At 41.9% G+C, this 17715-nt stretch overlaps 1 protein-coding gene across 1 annotated transcript in view; it reads right to left on the bottom strand.

The window, feature by feature from the left end:
* The window catches only part of SH2D4A (SH2 domain containing 4A), a 94496-nt gene extending 77182 nt beyond the window's left edge, over positions 1–17314 (bottom strand). Inside the window, exons 1-2 of the mRNA XM_077274216.1 lie at positions 17218–17314; positions 7385–7731 (exon numbers count right to left, since the gene is read on the bottom strand). Coding sequence (XP_077130331.1) covers positions 7385–7565 — 181 coding nt within the window. The 5' untranslated portion in view covers positions 7566–7731; positions 17218–17314. The remainder of the gene's footprint in view (positions 1–7384; positions 7732–17217) is intronic.
* Positions 17315–17715: the final 401 nt, after the last annotated feature.

Raw genomic sequence — 17715 nt, 5'->3', positions numbered from 1 at the left:
ACACCGCGCTGAACATCCCTCCATCTCTGTCCCAGTGCAGCACCTTCCTGCGCGAGCAGTCAAGTGGTACCGCTCATTAAGGTCATGAATATGCGTCCATATTCATCACCTTCATGAGCGTTACCACGTGGCGGCTCACACAGGACGAGCTGCCGGTGCTGAGACCAGGCATCGCGGGAGTAGGGTGAGTATGACATCTTCAATGAGGCGGGCAGTCGGGAGGTGACCCTGGACTCTAAATAAATAAAAAAACTGAAAAAAATTTGCTCAGGTGCCACCCCCCGCATCATCCCGCCCTAGGCACGTGCCCTCAAGTGCCTAGTGGCAAATATGGCCCTGACCCCACCAATCAGATATTGATGGCCTATCCTAAAGATAAGCCATCTATAAAATAGTAGTGGTAAGTCTCTTTAAGTAAATAATAAAAAAAAGTGTAAATTGATATTGACAGATAAAGAAATATCTGCTCATGCCAGCTGTTCATCTATTACAAGAGTTAACTAGACCTACATTCCAATGCAGAAGAATGAGGCATAACAGGAATAACATTTCTCAAACAATTCGTCACAAAACTTTACCCAGTGACTCATGGCTAACAATTAACTTTTTTGTTTACAAGTAGATTCAAGGACACCACTATTTTATAAGTTTCTAAGTATATGTACAAAACTGTCTTCTACACTGAAGTGGTATCTGCCGGTGCCAACTTATAGAAAAGGGTTGGCTACATTTTATCAGTGCAATACAAATTACGCTCAAGATATAATTGTTTGTTTCTTTTTTGTGCCACATTGTACTGCTTTTATAGAAACTTTAAAGAATTTTAGCGGACATCTTAATGGCTTGTGTCATATTCACATAGACAAATGTACACTTTAGTAGTGCATGAGTGAAAAGGATTAGATATAAAAATGTAGATCAAGTAATAATTAAGGAGGAGGTTATGATAGAAAGAGAAGTTCCCCATTACAGTAGATGGTTAATTTGTTTGAGATCTGCCGATAAAATTAAATAGCATTTCAGCACAGTTTTCTTTGAAAGTTTTATCCATTTTACCTTACACAATAAATGATAAAGAAAATTATAATATATTTCAGAAAATCCAAATAGTTGGACCTGAATTCAAGCTGTCTCAGCTTCAAAAGTGTCATATGTTCTCTGGTTATCAAGCTAGTTTTTGTGACCTATTTAAAAAACCTCAATTATTATTTTACTAGCTGAAGAGCCTGGCGTTGCCTGGGCATAGTAAATATCTGTGGTTAGTTATAGCACCTCACTTCTCTTATTTTCCCATCATGCCTCTCATTTTCCCCCTCACATCTCTCATTTTCTCCCTTACACCTCTCATTTTCCCCCTCACTCCTCTTATTTTCCCCCTCACTCCTCTCATTCCCCCCTAACTCTTGTCATTTTGATCTCACATCTGTCATTTTCCGATCACTCCACTATTTTACCTCACTCCTCTCAATTTGCACTCACACCTTTTCATTTTCACCTCACACCCCTCATTTTCACCTCACACATCTCATTTTCCCCTCAGTATATACGTATTTATCATCTCCCTTATATATAGTATACACCTGCATGTCATTTCCTGTATATAGTATATACCTGTATGTCATCTCCCCTGTAAATAGTATATACCTGCTGTATGTAATCTCCTCCTGTATATTGTATATACCTATGTGTCATCTCCTGTATATAGTATATACCTGTATATCATCTCCTGTATATAGTATATACCTGTATGTCATCTCCCCTGTATATAGTATGTACCTGTATGTCATCTTCTCCTGTATATAGTATGTACCTGTATGTCATCTCCTCCTGTATATAGTATATACCTGTGTGTCATCTCCTCTGCATATAGTATATACCTGTGTGTCATCTCCCCTGTATATAATATATACCTGTGTGTCATCTCCCCTGTATATAGGATATACCTGTGTGTCATCTCCCCTGTATGTAGGATATACCTGTGTGTCATGTCCCCTGTATATAGTATATATGTGTGTGTCATCTCCCCTGTATATAGTATATACCTGTGTCATCTCCTCCTGTATATAGTATATACCTGTGTGTCATCTCCTCCTGTATATAGTATATACCTGTGTGTCATCTCCCCTGTATATAGTATATACTTGTGTCATCTCCCCTGTATATAGTATATACCTGTGTGTCATCTCCCCTGTATATAGTATGTACCTGTATGTCATCTCCCCTGTATATAGTATATACCAGTGTGTCATCTCCTCCTGTATATAGTATATACCAGTGTGTCATCTCCTCCTGTATATAGTATATACCTGTGTGTCATCTCCTGTATATAGTATATACCTGTATGTCATCTCCTCCTGTATATGGTATATACCTGTGTGTCATCTCCCCTGTATATAGTATATATGTGTGTGTCATCTCCTCCTGTATATAGTATATACCTGTATGTCATCTCCTGTGTATAGTATATACCTGTGTGTCATCTCCCCTGTATATAGTATATACCTGTGTGTCATCTCCTCCTGTATATAGTATATATCTGTATGTCATCTCCTCCTGTATTAGACCGCGTTCACACGTTATTTGCTCAGTATTTTTACCTCAGTATTTGTAAGCTAAATTGGCAGCCTGATAAATCCCGAGCCAACAGGAAGCCCTCCCCCTGGCAGTATATATTAGCTCACACATGCACATAATAGACAGGTCATGTGACTGACAGCTGCCGTGTTTCCTATATGGTACAGTTGTTGCTCTTGTAGTTTGTCTGCTTATTAATCAGATTTTTATTTTTGAAGGATAATACCAGACTTGTGTGTGTTTTAGGGCGAGTTTCATGTGTCAAGTTGTGTGTGTTGAGTTGCGTGTGGCGACATGCATGTAGCGACTTTTGTGAGATGAGTTTTGTGTGGCGACATGCGTGTAGCAACTTTTTGTGTGTCGAGTTGCATGTGACAGGTTAGTGTAGCAAGTTGTGTGCAGCAAATTTTGCGCTTGGCGAGTTTTGCACGTGGCGAGTTTTATGTGTGGTGCGTTTTGAGTATGTGCAAGTTTTGTGTGAGGCAACTTTTGCATGTGTTGCAACTTTTGTGCATGTGGCAATTTTTCCGTGTGTGTGCAAGTTTTGCGTGTGGCGAGTTTTCCATGAGGTGAGTTTTGCACATGTGGCAAGTTTTGCGTGAGCCTAGTTTTGCATGTGGCGAGTTTTGCGCGCGGCGAGTTTTAAGCGGCGACTTTTGTGTTTCGACTTTTATGTGGCGAGGTTGGTGTATGTGTGGTAAAATGTGTGCTGAGGGTGGTATATGTGTTCAAGCACGTGGTAGTGTGTGGCACATTTTGTGTGTGTGTTCATATCCCCGTGTGTGGTGAGCATCCCATGTCGGGGCCCCACCTTAGCAACTGTATGGTATATACTCTTTGGCGCCATCGCTCTCATTCTTTAAGTCCCCCTTGTTCACATCTGGCAGCTGTCAATTTGCCTCCAACACTTTTCCTTTCACTTTTTCCCCATTATGTAGATAGGGGCAAAATTGTTTGGTGAATTGGAACGCGCGGGGTTAAAATTTCGCCTCACAACATATCCTTTGGCACTCTCGGGGTCCAGACGTGTGACTGTGCAAAATTTTGTGGCTGTAGCTGCGACGGTGCAGATGCCAATCCCGGACATACACACACACACATACACACACACATTCAGCTTTATATATTAGATTAGCGACATCATTTTCCACAGCACTTTACAGATGTCATCATCGTTGTCCCCACTGAGGCATAAGATCTAAATTCCTTATCATTATGTCTTTGGAGTCCAGGAGAAAATGGAGAACCCTGAGGAAACAGAATAACCAGTCTGCAGAATGGTGACGTCACTGAGAGGCAGAAAAGAACAGCGCTGGACACTGGAGAAACAATTGGTAGGTGAGTATATTAATATACTCACACTACATAACATGCATGTACACACACATTTAATCAATAGAAAAAGTTAATGGGAGTGTTTTATTTGTGCTAATTTACAGATTTAAAAAAATCCCATTGGAAAAATTATATTAAACACAATTTCTTGGAAAGACTAAAAAAACGACACTATACCTAACACATAAGAAGTAAACCAATGCAATTAGTATATGTGCCAGTTAAGGATAACACTAGATGCAGCTTTTATCTGGTCTAGGAGCTGCTGGGATCTCTTCTCATGGAATCATTATCCTGCATGCTCTACATAGCTTGAATCTTTGTTCAAGACCTGCTGACCTCAGGTTACAATAACAAAAAAGACACAAAGCCTGTAAAAGACAAGGATGTCGAACTTGGTTCTATTGCCAGTTCCAAGAAAAACAATGTTACCCACATTGCAGCAGCAATGGAGCTGAGCTAAATTGCATACCTTCTTCCCATAGAGCACTGCCTGACCTATAAGACAGTACACCCATCGGAGATTCATAATATGAAAAGGACATAAATATGTACTAAACTGAGCGGTAAACCACAGCTGAAGCTACAGTAGCTTGAATTATCCTAGTATCAAGACAGGTTTGGTCATAAGGAATTTGGAAATTCTTATCAGAAGATATTATCAGAATTCTTTTTACTTGTAAAGGCTATTTATGGAATTTTTTATGCACACTAATCTTTAAGGTGCAGCTTTATTGTAAACTGGTAGAATTATTTGCCAGCATAAAGGTGTGCAGTGTGAGGCAGTGATTGGGGTCATAGGCGATGGTCGCTATGTGTCCCACAGGATGTGCACACAAGCATATTGAGGCCATGGGAGTGCATTGCAGTCACAGGCATAGCTGTGATTGCAATGCAAAAAAAAGTGAGTGTTGGTTTTGGGCAAGCTATTTGTCCAAGGCAGATTAAGGAAAACTTACCTGGGCTTTTATTTTTGAAATGGACTACAGGAGGGTAGTGGGGCAGTCCATTTCCTCCCCTCCGGCCCGGGTTTTCCAAGTGGCCCACGGCCACAGGTTCTTTGGTAAAAATCCCTGCAGCAGAGGGTTAGGTGTGTCGTGTGGAGTTTGCAGCAAGCAGAGCAGACGTCTCTGCAAAAGCTCAGCCTGTGTGAGGGAACACAGAGCTAAGCAAAGGGAACTCCTGGCACCCCACAACCGAACACACTTATGGACTGTCGTGTTTCCTGGGTATGATCCGGAGGATACCGTGTGCTGTGCACTGTGTGAGTTTGGACATGAAACACATTTGTCTTTGAACTTTGCTGGGTCACTGCCTCATCACTGCACAGCGTGGACACGGCTGCACTACAGCAGCTAATTATACACAAACATTTAAAAAAGCATTGCCCTTTAATAATCTTCCTCACCTATATAATATGTCACTAAGAGAATGATTGATTTTTATATTTCACACTCATTTCAGCATAGAGTACGAAACTGAAGAATCAAAACCCAACATAGCTGAAGACAATGAAACCAGAGAGAAGATGCACTATAGGAAAAATATAGGAAGGAAATAGTAAATATCTGAACAAACAACAATTTAAAAAGGATATGCTACATCCTGAATATGGTGAATGAGAACAATTACACAGGCTTTTCAATTTATGGATACTGGGTTTTTTTCACATAACAGTGGAGAATGAATAACATAAATGAATTGGTATATACAGTACATAGTCATATTCAATGCCCATATTCTAATCCATAGTGTAAATATTCACTGAAATTCTGTAAATGAGGAATATTAAAATACTCTTAGAACAATCTTGGGGTAGGGTCACATGGGATAGAACTCCCACAAATGTAAAACAAATCTGCAGTTAAACACATGTTAAATGAGAATTTTGATGTAGATTTATGGTAGAATTTGAGTAAATCCGCCCTGAAAATCAGTGGTATTTTCATCTAGATTTGACATTCAGGTCCCTAAAATTGTATCTCCTTTCCAAATACTATTATTCTCTACCTCAATTTACATTTCTGGTTAAACCAGTTACTGTTTCTCAAAATAACTTTTTCACAAGGCTTCCAGCAATGCACTTTCACAAACAATTCAGCATGTGATGCACCTTCCTTATTGGGATGTCAAATATATCTCAAAGTAATAAAAGTCTATATCCTTCTTATTATTATATGGATTACACACTACTTTTTGACTTTTAAGGGGTATTCTCGAATTTGGAAGTTATCCCTTATCCATGGGCAAGAGGAAAACTTTCCAATTGATTGGACTTCAACTGCTGAGACCCCCACAGATCATGAGAACTGGGATCTGAAGAGCTCAGTGTGAATGGAGTGGTGTTGACCATGCTCACCTCCACTCCATGTATTCTTATGTGACTCCCTTTAAAGGGACCTTAAAAAGGCAGTTCATGCTCAGAAACCCTCCAATGTGGCTAAATTCCAACATTGTACAAACATAAGTTTGCCAAAATTCCTCTAGAACGTTGTAAAAGACTCGCTACCAGTTATCGCAAACACTTGATTGCAGTTGTTGCTGTTAAGGGTGGCCCAATCAGTTATTAGGTTATTAGGGGGCAATCACTTTTTCACACAGGGCCCTGTAGGTTTGGATTTCTTTTTCCCTTAATAATAAAGACCTTCATATAAAAACTGCGTGTGTTTTCTTGTGTTATCTTTGTCTAATATTTAAATTTGTTTGGTGATCTGAAACATTTAAGTGTGACAAACATGCAAAAGATTATGAAATATATTTAAAATGGGATTTTTCATTCAAATGACCACGTAGCATGTACCAGATCTATTACATACTACATTGACTGTCATTCTAGCTACAGTAATTATTCCTGTAAATACCTTTGAACTACCCTTTGCTAAATACACAGTATTTACTTTTAACTGACTTCCTGTTTTTCGGTCATAATCGGCCCTTTATGAGTCACTTCCAGAAACAAATAGGACATTTTTGTTTTTAGCAACTATTTTGTGAAGATGATAGCTGCTTTGATGGATTACATGCTAAACTTAAAGATTATCAATCTATGAAAGGAACGGTAACTTATTACTGTGGACAAAAAAATGAATATAATATTTCATATGTATTTTATATCTTAAAAAGAGCTACAAAAATACTCAAAAACCTTGAGCAAATAATTTTTTCGAACATATGGAGCCTTACAACCAATGTAGTGATTTCCTAATGTTGGAAGATTCTCTATTAAAATGTGAATTTGGTGAGAGTTTTAATGCCGTGGGTGTTATCCTTTGTAACTGCCACTACTGTCCTGACAGTAAGTGAAAATTTTAACTTAAACTCTGGGTCAGAGCATCTCGAAACAGAAGGTCATATGTGATGTTCGTGGTGCAATCATGTAATAATAGTTATAATAATAGTCATAATCATGACCAACCTTGATTAAAAAGAACGATGGATTATACATTGTTAACATTGTATCTATTTTAGCTCTTACCTTTTCTTGGCTTGTGACTTTTTTGTAACTTTTCATTCTGTTCACATTTTGCTTCCCTCTCTTTCCACCGTCTTACTTGTTCTTCCCTCATCTTAAAGAACAAGATCTGTTTCTGTTCTTCACTAAGTTCCGCCAGAAGTTCTGGATCAATGTACATATCGGCTAATATTTGTTTAAGCATGGCTACTGTCACTTATGGGCACTTATTAAATAGAAAATCCTTAAATGATAATTCTGTTATATTCCGATGGAGTTAATTATAGATAGAGATGTTTCCCATCAAAAGACGAAGATATGTATGCATAATATGGGATCCATGACAGAGTATTAATATAACATATTCAGTCCTGAAAATAAAGAAAAAAATGTTATTACTACATAAAATTTTAAACGATAAAAATGAAAGGGATTGGGCATAGTTTTGAAGTTAAAGGGAACCTGTCACCATGTTTTTGGAAGATGGGATAAAAATAGCGTTAAATAGGGGCAGAGGTGGGCGTTACATTAGTGTGTTTGTTATGCGTTTATTACCCACTTAAGTTGCCGAAATACCTTTGCAAAGTCTCCGTTTTCGCCTGTCAATCAGGCTAGTCTGGTCAGATGGGCGTTGTCTTCCCCCAGATTTTGCGTAGTTTTCCGTTGGTGGCGTAGTGGTGTGCGCATGCCCAAGGTCCCGAATCCTCTGCCAGGGGATTTCAAAGAGCGCGGTGTCCGTTATTGCATTGGTGATCGGTGGGCGCGGCCATCTTCCTTTGGCCGCGCGTGCGCAGAAGCGGCGCTCTGCTGGCCGCGGCATCAGGAAAATGGCCGCGGGATGCCGCGCGTGCGCAGATGGATATCGCGGCGGCCATTTTCCTGAAGCCGCGGCCAGCAGAGCGCCGCGGCAAGCAGAGCGCCGCTTCTGCGCACGCGCGGCCAAAGGAAGATGGCCGCGCCCACCGATCACCAATGCAATAACGGACACCGCGCTCTTTAAAATCCCCTGGCAGAGGATTCGGGACCTTGGGCATGCGCACACCACTACGCCACCAACGGAAAACTAAACAAGATCTGGGGGAAGACACCACGCCCATCTGACCAGACCAGCCTGATTGACAGGCGAAAACGGAGACTTTGCAAAGGTATTTCGGCAACTTAGGTGGGTAATAAACGCATAACAAACACTCTAATGTAACGCCCACCTCTGCCCCTATTTAACGCTATTTTTATCCCATCTTCCAAAAACGTGGTGACAGGTTCCCTTTAAAGAGAACCTAACAGTAATACATGGGACAAGTATCAGACATTGCTGTATGATTTCAGCCATGCATGTCTGACTCACACTTAAGAAGTCACTGGGGTCCAAGCCATTTGGGAGATAAGGTTGTTGACAGGATTGTCCCCAGGTGCTGCCAATTACTGACAAGTCTCTCCCTATATTTGCATGCTGGGAGAGACCTGTCAGTCAAGGGGAGTGGGTAGGGAGAAGCTGCAGAGGACCCACCTGCCCTACTTGTGTCCAAGCCGCTCGGTCCCTGGCGGCATTTAAAGTATGTCTGTCTCTGAAATGCCGAAGCGTTTCACAGTGAAACATACCTGAATGACATCTTCTAACCTATACTGATTTATGCTGCCTACAAATTGGTTCCTTTTAAGACTGGGGTTTGAACGATAAGATCTCCAACATTCCAGAGAATGAGATGTTGAAAAATAAAGATTATTCATGCGCACCTCCACTCCATATATTCTCTATGCAATTGCCAGAGATAGCTGAGTGCTCTATTTGGCTTTTTCCAGCAGTCCCATAGAGAATAGATGGAGTGGAGGTGCACATACTCGACCTCAGGTCCATTCACATCTTCAGAGCCCTTTATTTGGGTTCATCGGGGCTCCCAGTACTCAAAACTTCCAGCAATCATGAAGTTATCTCCTTTCCTATGATAGGGGTTAACTTCAAAACTTGGCACAAACCCTTAAAGCCATAATGTAGCTTGACATCATGTTGTTGCACCTGTTGCCTCTTATAAGATTATAGTGTGCGAAATATATAAATGTGTCAGGCATAAATCTATCATGTAATGTGGCAGATTGTGCTGAAAGACAATTTCTACCAAGCGTTACTAGCTCAGCCACTCCTTCCAGTGTGCAGTATTTGCTAGTTGGGAGAATGAAAGGCTAAAATTGACATTGGAAGAAAACAGCATTCATACAGCGGTAATCCTTAGACATGCTATTTCCAAACCCTTTAACTTTGGATTATGGGTTGTCTGTATATAATTGCTGGCCATTACAGATAAATATATCACAACATAACAGCATGTAACACAAAAAAGTACTATAGTTATAGCCATGAATAAACCCTCTCTTTTTCCAGTCATCGCTGCACCGTATCAAAATAACTTTAATTATTAGGCAAAGAAACTAGGAAAGACCATTTGGTCGAATACTCAACTAATGATACTATTATATCATGACTCACTGGAAGAACAAAAATCAAAAGACTTGAGACTAATATGAATACTTCATAATATGCAGCCATGAGGAAACTTTGGAAAAACTTTGTTTTTGTTTTTTTTTCTTTTTTGGGGGCAATAAAATTACAGATCCACTATACTTAACTTGGAATATCTGGTTTAAATTCTGATTTTATTTTGATTTATTTCCGAAGAAACCCCTAATAGAAAGGCAATAGGCAACCTCAAAGCAGTTTTTGTTTTTCTTTTGCTCAGGATCAACACACAAAACTATATAAAATACCTTGACCATACAACATTTCTCTGTGTCTTCTCTCCACCTCTTTCTCGTATATATTGAAGAATACACAGAAAAATCGATCAAAAACAAAGGATTCTGATGGAGAAACACTAAAAACTGCACTTGAAATACACCAAGATCTAAGGGAACAAAAGGAGCTTGTTCTCATTGATTGAATAATTTTCTGTGACCTTTATGAAATGTATTTGCGCCAATTTAAACCCACACTACAGTCCTAGATCAAACAGCTTCATATGACATAACTTAACAATAGCAACTTGAATATTGCAATTGAATTGTCCAAAAAGTATACATGAACTATACTAATACAGAAACCTCCATCATATAGGCTACATAAATAAATAATGACCTGTTGTTTTTGAAGGCTATCAGACTTAGTGTTTAGTATCACTATATGTACATAGTAAGTTGCTCCTAAATATATCAGATGCAGTAGCATTGCGTATGGGTTTGTAAGTATGCTTATCCCTGGAGGTGATATGAGACTGCATGCTTTAGCACTTTGTACACTAATATACATAAGTAAGTCGCCTTTTTTAATTTCTGCATAAAGGATCACCAAAAACTGCTATTGCGCAGGCGCCATTTTTAGACTGATTTTTTATTTAAATGTATACCATCAAAAACAATAATCAAATACACAAGTAGGCCCAGACATACACAATGAAGTCCTAGGCATCTTTGCGGCCAGAAGTGCAGGCCTAGCATGAAGATTCCTGGGTATTCAGCGCCTGACGCAATAAGATGTGCCGAGGAACATACGTGGGACAGGGAGCAGCAGAAGTGAGCTATTTGCTTTGTTGTTTTTTTTCTACATCTTATGTTCAGCTCTCCATACCCCAGAGCACAAAAAGAGATATTCAATTTTCAGTGAATAAATTGGCTGCAAATGGAATTTCCCATTCGGTTTGGTGAATTCAAATCTCTGCTCATCTCTATAACTATATGTGCAGGAACTTTGGACGTTATCACAGTATATGACTCACGTCACGAGGCATTGTTACTTTTGTGCAGCACTCGGGCATAGAGAACTCAAAGGGCATTATTATTTTTTAGGGACTCTCAGGACATCATATTAAATATTAAGTGGGCACATAAGAGACATTCCGTTTATAGGGGCATTCAATGTATTGTAATAACTATCAAATGAGAATTTAGGAGGCATTATTACTTTTTATGGGGGCAACGGTAGTCACTATTACTTTCTAGGGTACTAATTTTATTGTCTAGAGGGCACAAAGGAGACATTTTATTTTGTAAAAGTCACAGTGGTGGAAATTATTGTTGGGAACAACGGGGAGCACTGTTTTTGTACCACAGACAGGGTCCAGTAATAGTTACATACAGCGGCTCAGCATTGGGGTGTCAGAAGGATGAGGGGTTTGTGTAAGTTGGGAAAAGATGGAAATGGTGCTGGAAATGTGAAATGAGAGATTTGTCTTTGTTGTAATCTCTACAGACTGAGAGAAGTCGTCATCGCGGTCTGTGCCCAATGGAAAACACGGAAAAGGTAAATAGCTCTATCAGTAAGAATGCCAGCTTTAAGGCACTAACTATAACTGAACTGTAATTATTATTATTATTATTATTTATTGTTATAGCGCCATTTATTCCATGGCGCTTTACAAGTGAGGAGGGGTATACATAATAAAAACAAGTACAATAATCTTGAACAATACAAGTCATAACTGGTACAGGAGGAGTGAGGACCCTGCCCGCGAGGGCTCACAATCTACAAGGGATGGGTGAGAATACAGTAGGTGAGGATAGAGCTGATCGTGCAGCGGTTGGTTGATCGGTGGTTACTGCAGGTTGTAGGCTTGTCGGAAGAGGTGGGTCTTCAGATTCTTTTTGAAGGTTTCGATGGTGGGCGAGAGTCTGATGTGTTGTGGTAGAGGGTTCCAGAGTAGGGGTGATACGCGAGAGAAATCTTGTATACGATTGTGGGAAGAGGAGATAAGAGGGGAGTAGAGAAGGAGATCTTGTGAGGATCGGAGGTTGCGTGTAGGAAAGTACAGGGAGATGAGGTCACAGATGTAAGGAGGAGACAGGTTGTGGATGGCTTTGTACGTCATGGTTAGGGTTTTGTACTGGAGTCTCTGGGCAATGGGGAGCCAGTGAAGGGATTGACAGAGGGGAGAGGCCGGAGAATAGCGGGGGGACAGGTGGATTAGTCGGGCAGCAGAGTTTAGAATAGATTGGAGGGGTGCGAGAGTGTTTGAGGGGAGGCCACAGAGCAGGAGGTTGCAGTAGTCAAGACGAGAGATGATGAGGGCATGGACTAGGGTTTTTGCAGATTCTTGGTTGAGGAATGAACGGATTCGTGCAATATTTTTGAGTTGAAGTCGGCAGGAAGTGGAAAGGGCTTGGATGTGTGGTTTGAAGGAGAGATCAGCGTCAAGGATAACCCCGAGGCAGCGAGCTTGTGGGACTGGGGAGAGTGGGCAGCCATTTACTGTAATGGATAGGTTCGTTGGGGGGGTCACGTGAGATGGGGGAAAGATGATGAATTCTGTTTTGTCCATGTTAAGTTTCAGAAATTTAGCGGAGAAGAAGGATGAAATAGTGGACAGACATTGAGGGATTCTGGTTAGTAGGGAGGTGATATCTGGTCCAGAGATGTAGATCTGTGTGTCATCAGCATAGAGGTGATACTGAAAGCCATGAGATTCTATGAGCTGTCCCAGGCCAAAGGTGTAAATGGAGAAGAGCAGGGGCCCAAGGACTGAACCTTGTGGGACTCCGACAGATAGGGGGCGAGGTGAGGAGGTGGTGTGTGAGTGGGAGACGCTGAATGTCCGGTCTGTTAGGTATGATGAGATCCAGGATAGGGCCAAGTCTGTGATGCCAAGGGATGAGAGGGTCTGTAATAATAGGGAATGGTCCACTGTGTCAAAGGCAGCCGACAGGTCGAGGAGGAGGAGAACAGAGTAGTGTCGCTTGCTCTTGGCGGTTAAAAGGTCAGTGGTGACCTTAGTTAGGGCAGTTTCAGTGGAATGGTGTGGCCGGAAGCCAGATTGTAAGCGGTCAAAGAGGGAGCAAGAAGAGAGATGGGAGGACAGTTCAAGGTAGACGTGTTGTTCCAGTAGTTTTGAGGCATAGGGGAGAAGTGATATAGGGCGATAGCTAGATACAGAGGATGGGTCAAGAGAGGGCTTTTTGAGGATAGGTGTGATGGAGGCATGTTTAAAGCTTGAGGGGAAAACACCATTTGTTAGTGATAGGTTGAAGAGATGGGTTAGGGTTGGGATGAAGATTGTGGTGAGGTTTGGGATGAGGTGGGTTGGGAGCGGGTCAAGTGCACAGGTGGTGAGATGCGATCTTGAGAGTAGAGTGGCGAGTTGATCTTCTGTAATGGTGGAGTAGTTGGTTTTGGAGGTGGAGGGTAGGGAAGTTGGGAGGAAGGGCTCTGGGGCTTGTTGACCAAAACTGTCTCTGATGTTATCAATCTTCTGCTTGAAGAATGAGGCAAAGTCTTCAGCAGAGATAAGTGAGGAGGGAGGAGGTGCTGGGGGACGGAGGAGAGAATTGAAGGTGTTGAATAACTGTTTAGGGTTGTGAGATAGGGAGGATATGAGAGATGAGAAGTAGGTTTGTTTAGCTGTGGCGAGTGCGGTCTTGAAAGTAGTGAGGGACTGTTTGAATGTGATTAAGTGGTCGTTGGAGTGGGATCTTTTCCATCTGCGCTCAGCAGCCCTGGAAGCTCGCCTCAGTTCTTTGGTCAGGCTGGTGTGCCAGGGCTGTCTGTTGATTTTGCGAGCTTTGGTATGTGTAAGTGGGGCAGCAGATTCCAAAGCTACAGCTATTGTGGTGTTATATAGAGCGGCAGCGTCATCCGCATTGTGTATGGAAATTATGTCTGTGAGAGGGAGGAGGGATTCAGAGAATGAATGTAGGTCAAGATGTTTAAGATTTCTGCGAGGGTGTGAAAGTTTGTGGGGTGGGGACTCTAGACATGGAGTGGAGAGAGATGAGAATGTGAGAAGGTTGTGGTCAGAGAGAGGAAGAGGCGAGTTAGAGAGGTTAGATAGGGAGCAGAGGCGGGTGAAGATGAGGTCCAGTGTGTGACCATCTTTGTGAGTGGCTGCAGAAGACCATTGAGTGAGGCCGAAGGAGGAAGAGAGAGATAGAAGTTTAGTGGCAGCTGAGAGGGAAGTGTCAATGGGTATGTTGAAATCGCCCATGATGATAGTGGGGATGTCCGCAGAAAGGAAATGAAGTAGCCAGGTGGTGAAGTGGTCAAAGAAGGTGGTGGCTGGCCCTGGGGGGCGGTAAATGACAGCCAGTTGGAGGTTGGAGGGGGAGTAGATGCGCACAGAGTGCACCTCAAAGGAAGGGAGGGTAACAGAGGGTGGCAGTGGGATTGTGGTGAAGGAGCAGTTATCTGACAGGAGAAAACCAACTCCTCCACCATGCTTGCTGCTGGGGCGGGGTGTGTGAGAAAGGTGGAAGCCACCGTAAGAGAGTGCAGCAGGGGAGGCCGTGTCAGAAGGGGTGAGCCAGGTTTCGGTGATGGCGAGGAAGGAAAGTTTGGTAGTAACAAAAAGATCATGGATGTAGGAAAGCTTGTTACAGACAGAGCGAGCGTTCCACAGAGCTCCTGTTAGTGGGACTGGGGAAGCGGGGGCTGGGCGAATGGGTATAAGGTTAGAGAGGTTACGGAAGTTTGTGATGGAGCGTGGATGGGAGGTAGAAATGACTGTGGGAATATGGTGAGGAGGACCAGGATTTGGAGAGATATCACCAGCAGTGAGAAGGAGCAGAGATAGTGTTAGCAGGTGGGAGCAGGAGAGAGCGTGAGGGGGCTGCCTGTGCTTTGAGACAGAGGATTGTATGTTAAGGAACAGTTCTGAGGAGGAGGTGAGATGGATGGGGAGGATTGAAGAGGAGATGAACAGTTCCTTACTTGGTGTGGGGATTGGGGGAGGTTGCAGAAAGTGAAAGATTATAGGGGTAAAAGTGACAACAAACAGAAACATTGTTTACAGTGACTGGCCAGTTACCTTCAGTTCCCTTCAGGTTCAATTCAGGTTTTAATTCTAATGTAATCCACACTTTTAGAACACACTTCTAGAAATCACACGGCAGACTAAAGTCCTGCGGACTTGTGCTATGCAATATATGGAAAACTAAGTGCGGTCAGGTGTGGAGCAGAGAGGAGTGGTCTCTGCTCATCTTGGTCAGAGAATTAAGGGTCGACCAGATGCATACAATCAAGACTAAGTAAACAAGGTCATAAATATCACACAGTAAGTTGGGGGTTAGCTGAAAGGCATACCATCACAATGCTAGGAGCAGGGGAAAGTCTATGCGCAAAGCTGGGTGATGTATTATGTGCGCTTCATGTAGGAGAGCTGGATGAACATACCATCACAATGCTAGGAGCAGGGGAAAGTCTATGCGCAAAGCTGGGTGATGTATTATGTGCGCTTCATAGGAGAGCTGGATGAACATACCATCACAATGCTAGGAGCAGGGGAAATCTTTTATTTTCTACAGAACTGATACCTATCACTATATGATCACTGCATGGTGATGGTATCAGTCTTGTTTTTGTATAGAGATTTTTTTTCAGTAACAACATTATCATCTGCTGAGTTTCCCCTTAAACCACCGCGATTAGGGTGTGCATTGTCTTTGTAAACATGGCTACCAAAGTAAGGGGCCCACTCAGATGAGTTTTGCCACCCTCCGCCTTACTGAATTCCTGACTATACCTCTTGTCAGACCACAGAAAGTTGGAGAGTAGGGTTACTTAGTGTATAAATGTCACCAACACTTTGATGATTCAATAACCGAGGCAAAACAGCTTCATGAAAGCATTATATCACCAAGCACAATGCCTGGCATTGGATAAAGTACACCTCTCCTCTATTCTGGAGCAGTGGAAATGTGTTCTGGTGGATGACAAATCATGCTTCTCTATCTGACAGTATGATGGACAAATCTGGGTCCAGTGAATCCCAGGAGAACATTACCTGCCTGACTCTATTGAGCCATCTGTAAAGTTTGGTCGAGGAAGGACATTGTTACGAGAAGTTTTACCAGGGTTAGCTTAAGCTCCCTTGTTCTAGTGAAGGGAAAGCTTATTGCGTCAACATAACAAGACATTTTGGACAATTGTATTCTCCCAACTTTGTAAAAACAGTTTGGGGAAGGTCCTATTTTGTTCCAGCATGATGATGCCCCAGTGCACAAACCATGGTCCATAGAGAAGGCATTCTTAGGTGAGTACGGTGTGGAAGAACTTGATGGACCCACACAGAACTCTGACCTTAACCCCATTGAACCCCATTAGGATGAACTAGAATGGAGATTGTGAGCCAGGCCCTGTGTGTCTTCAGTATCTGACGTCATAAATGCTCTTCTGGATAAATGGGAAAAAAATCCCATAGACACACTCCAAAATCTTGTAGAAAGCCTTCTCAGAAGAGTGGAAGCTGTTTTGGCTACAAAGGGGATGGGGCAAACTGCACATTATTATCTAAGAATTTGGAATGTTAAGTCATAAAAGCTCCTGTAGCTATAATGTGTAGGTATTCCAAAACTTCGTCCATATGTGTTTCCGCACAGCACATTTGCACTAATGCGTCTCAGGAGACCCTTGATGTCTCAGTACTTGCACAGGAATGAGAATTTAGGGAATGTTAATAGATTGTTGAAGTTACATACTTTGAGTTAGTTACACCCCATGTTAAACTACATCTCACAGTAGAATTCCAGTATTACATTGGCCACAGTTCAGAACAATACTTATCAACAGAATGGGCGAGGCCTCTCCATTTACCTCTCCCAGAATCAGATTCACACAAGTCAGAATACAAGTCAAGATCAACTCAGCTAATCAGTTAAAAAGTGCGAATCTTTGACCTTAAAGTTACATAGAAGACACTTCTACACATGCATTGATCGACGAGATACATCAAGGACTAGCTATTTAGTATTAGCAATTTTAAGTAGAAATGTATCACTAGTGGGCAAACAATTGTCTGGTAAACACAATGAGTGCAGCGCTGATGCACATGTCAAAGTTCTTAGGCAGACAGAGGAGTTACAAACAACTAAGGTGCTGTACTTACCAGACCTTCCTTTGTTCTGTGAGCAAAATTCTGTCACTGACAATACAATCTCAGCACTGAAGGAAGCACACAGGAATCCTGTCATTATACTTGCAAGGCTGGGCATGAAATCCTTGAATCTACATATCCTGCCCCTAAAACAAGGCTTGTAGCAGCTATCAATACAGTATTTTAGTCATAGTCACCACCTGGTGTTTGGCTGTGGTATTACAATGTTTACTAAACCATGCAAATGACATGATATTTATATTATAACTAGATGGTGGCCCAATTCTAACGCATCGGGTATTCTAGAATATGTATGTATGTATATGGCAGCCACATAGTATGTAGCACAGGCCATGTAGTATATAGGAGCCATGTAGTATATAGCAGACAAATAGTACGTGGCATGTGCTATATACTATGGAGCTGCTATATACATACATACATACATACATATTGTAGAATGCCTGATGCGTTAATACAGGCCACGCAATATATAACAGTGGCCACACA

The sequence above is a fragment of the Ranitomeya variabilis genome, chromosome 1 (genome assembly GCF_051348905.1).
Source record: "Ranitomeya variabilis isolate aRanVar5 chromosome 1, aRanVar5.hap1, whole genome shotgun sequence".
Classification (NCBI taxonomy): domain Eukaryota; kingdom Metazoa; phylum Chordata; class Amphibia; order Anura; family Dendrobatidae; genus Ranitomeya; species Ranitomeya variabilis.
Note: the sequence above shows the minus strand (reverse complement) of the source record. Positions and strands in the feature narration are given on the sequence as shown.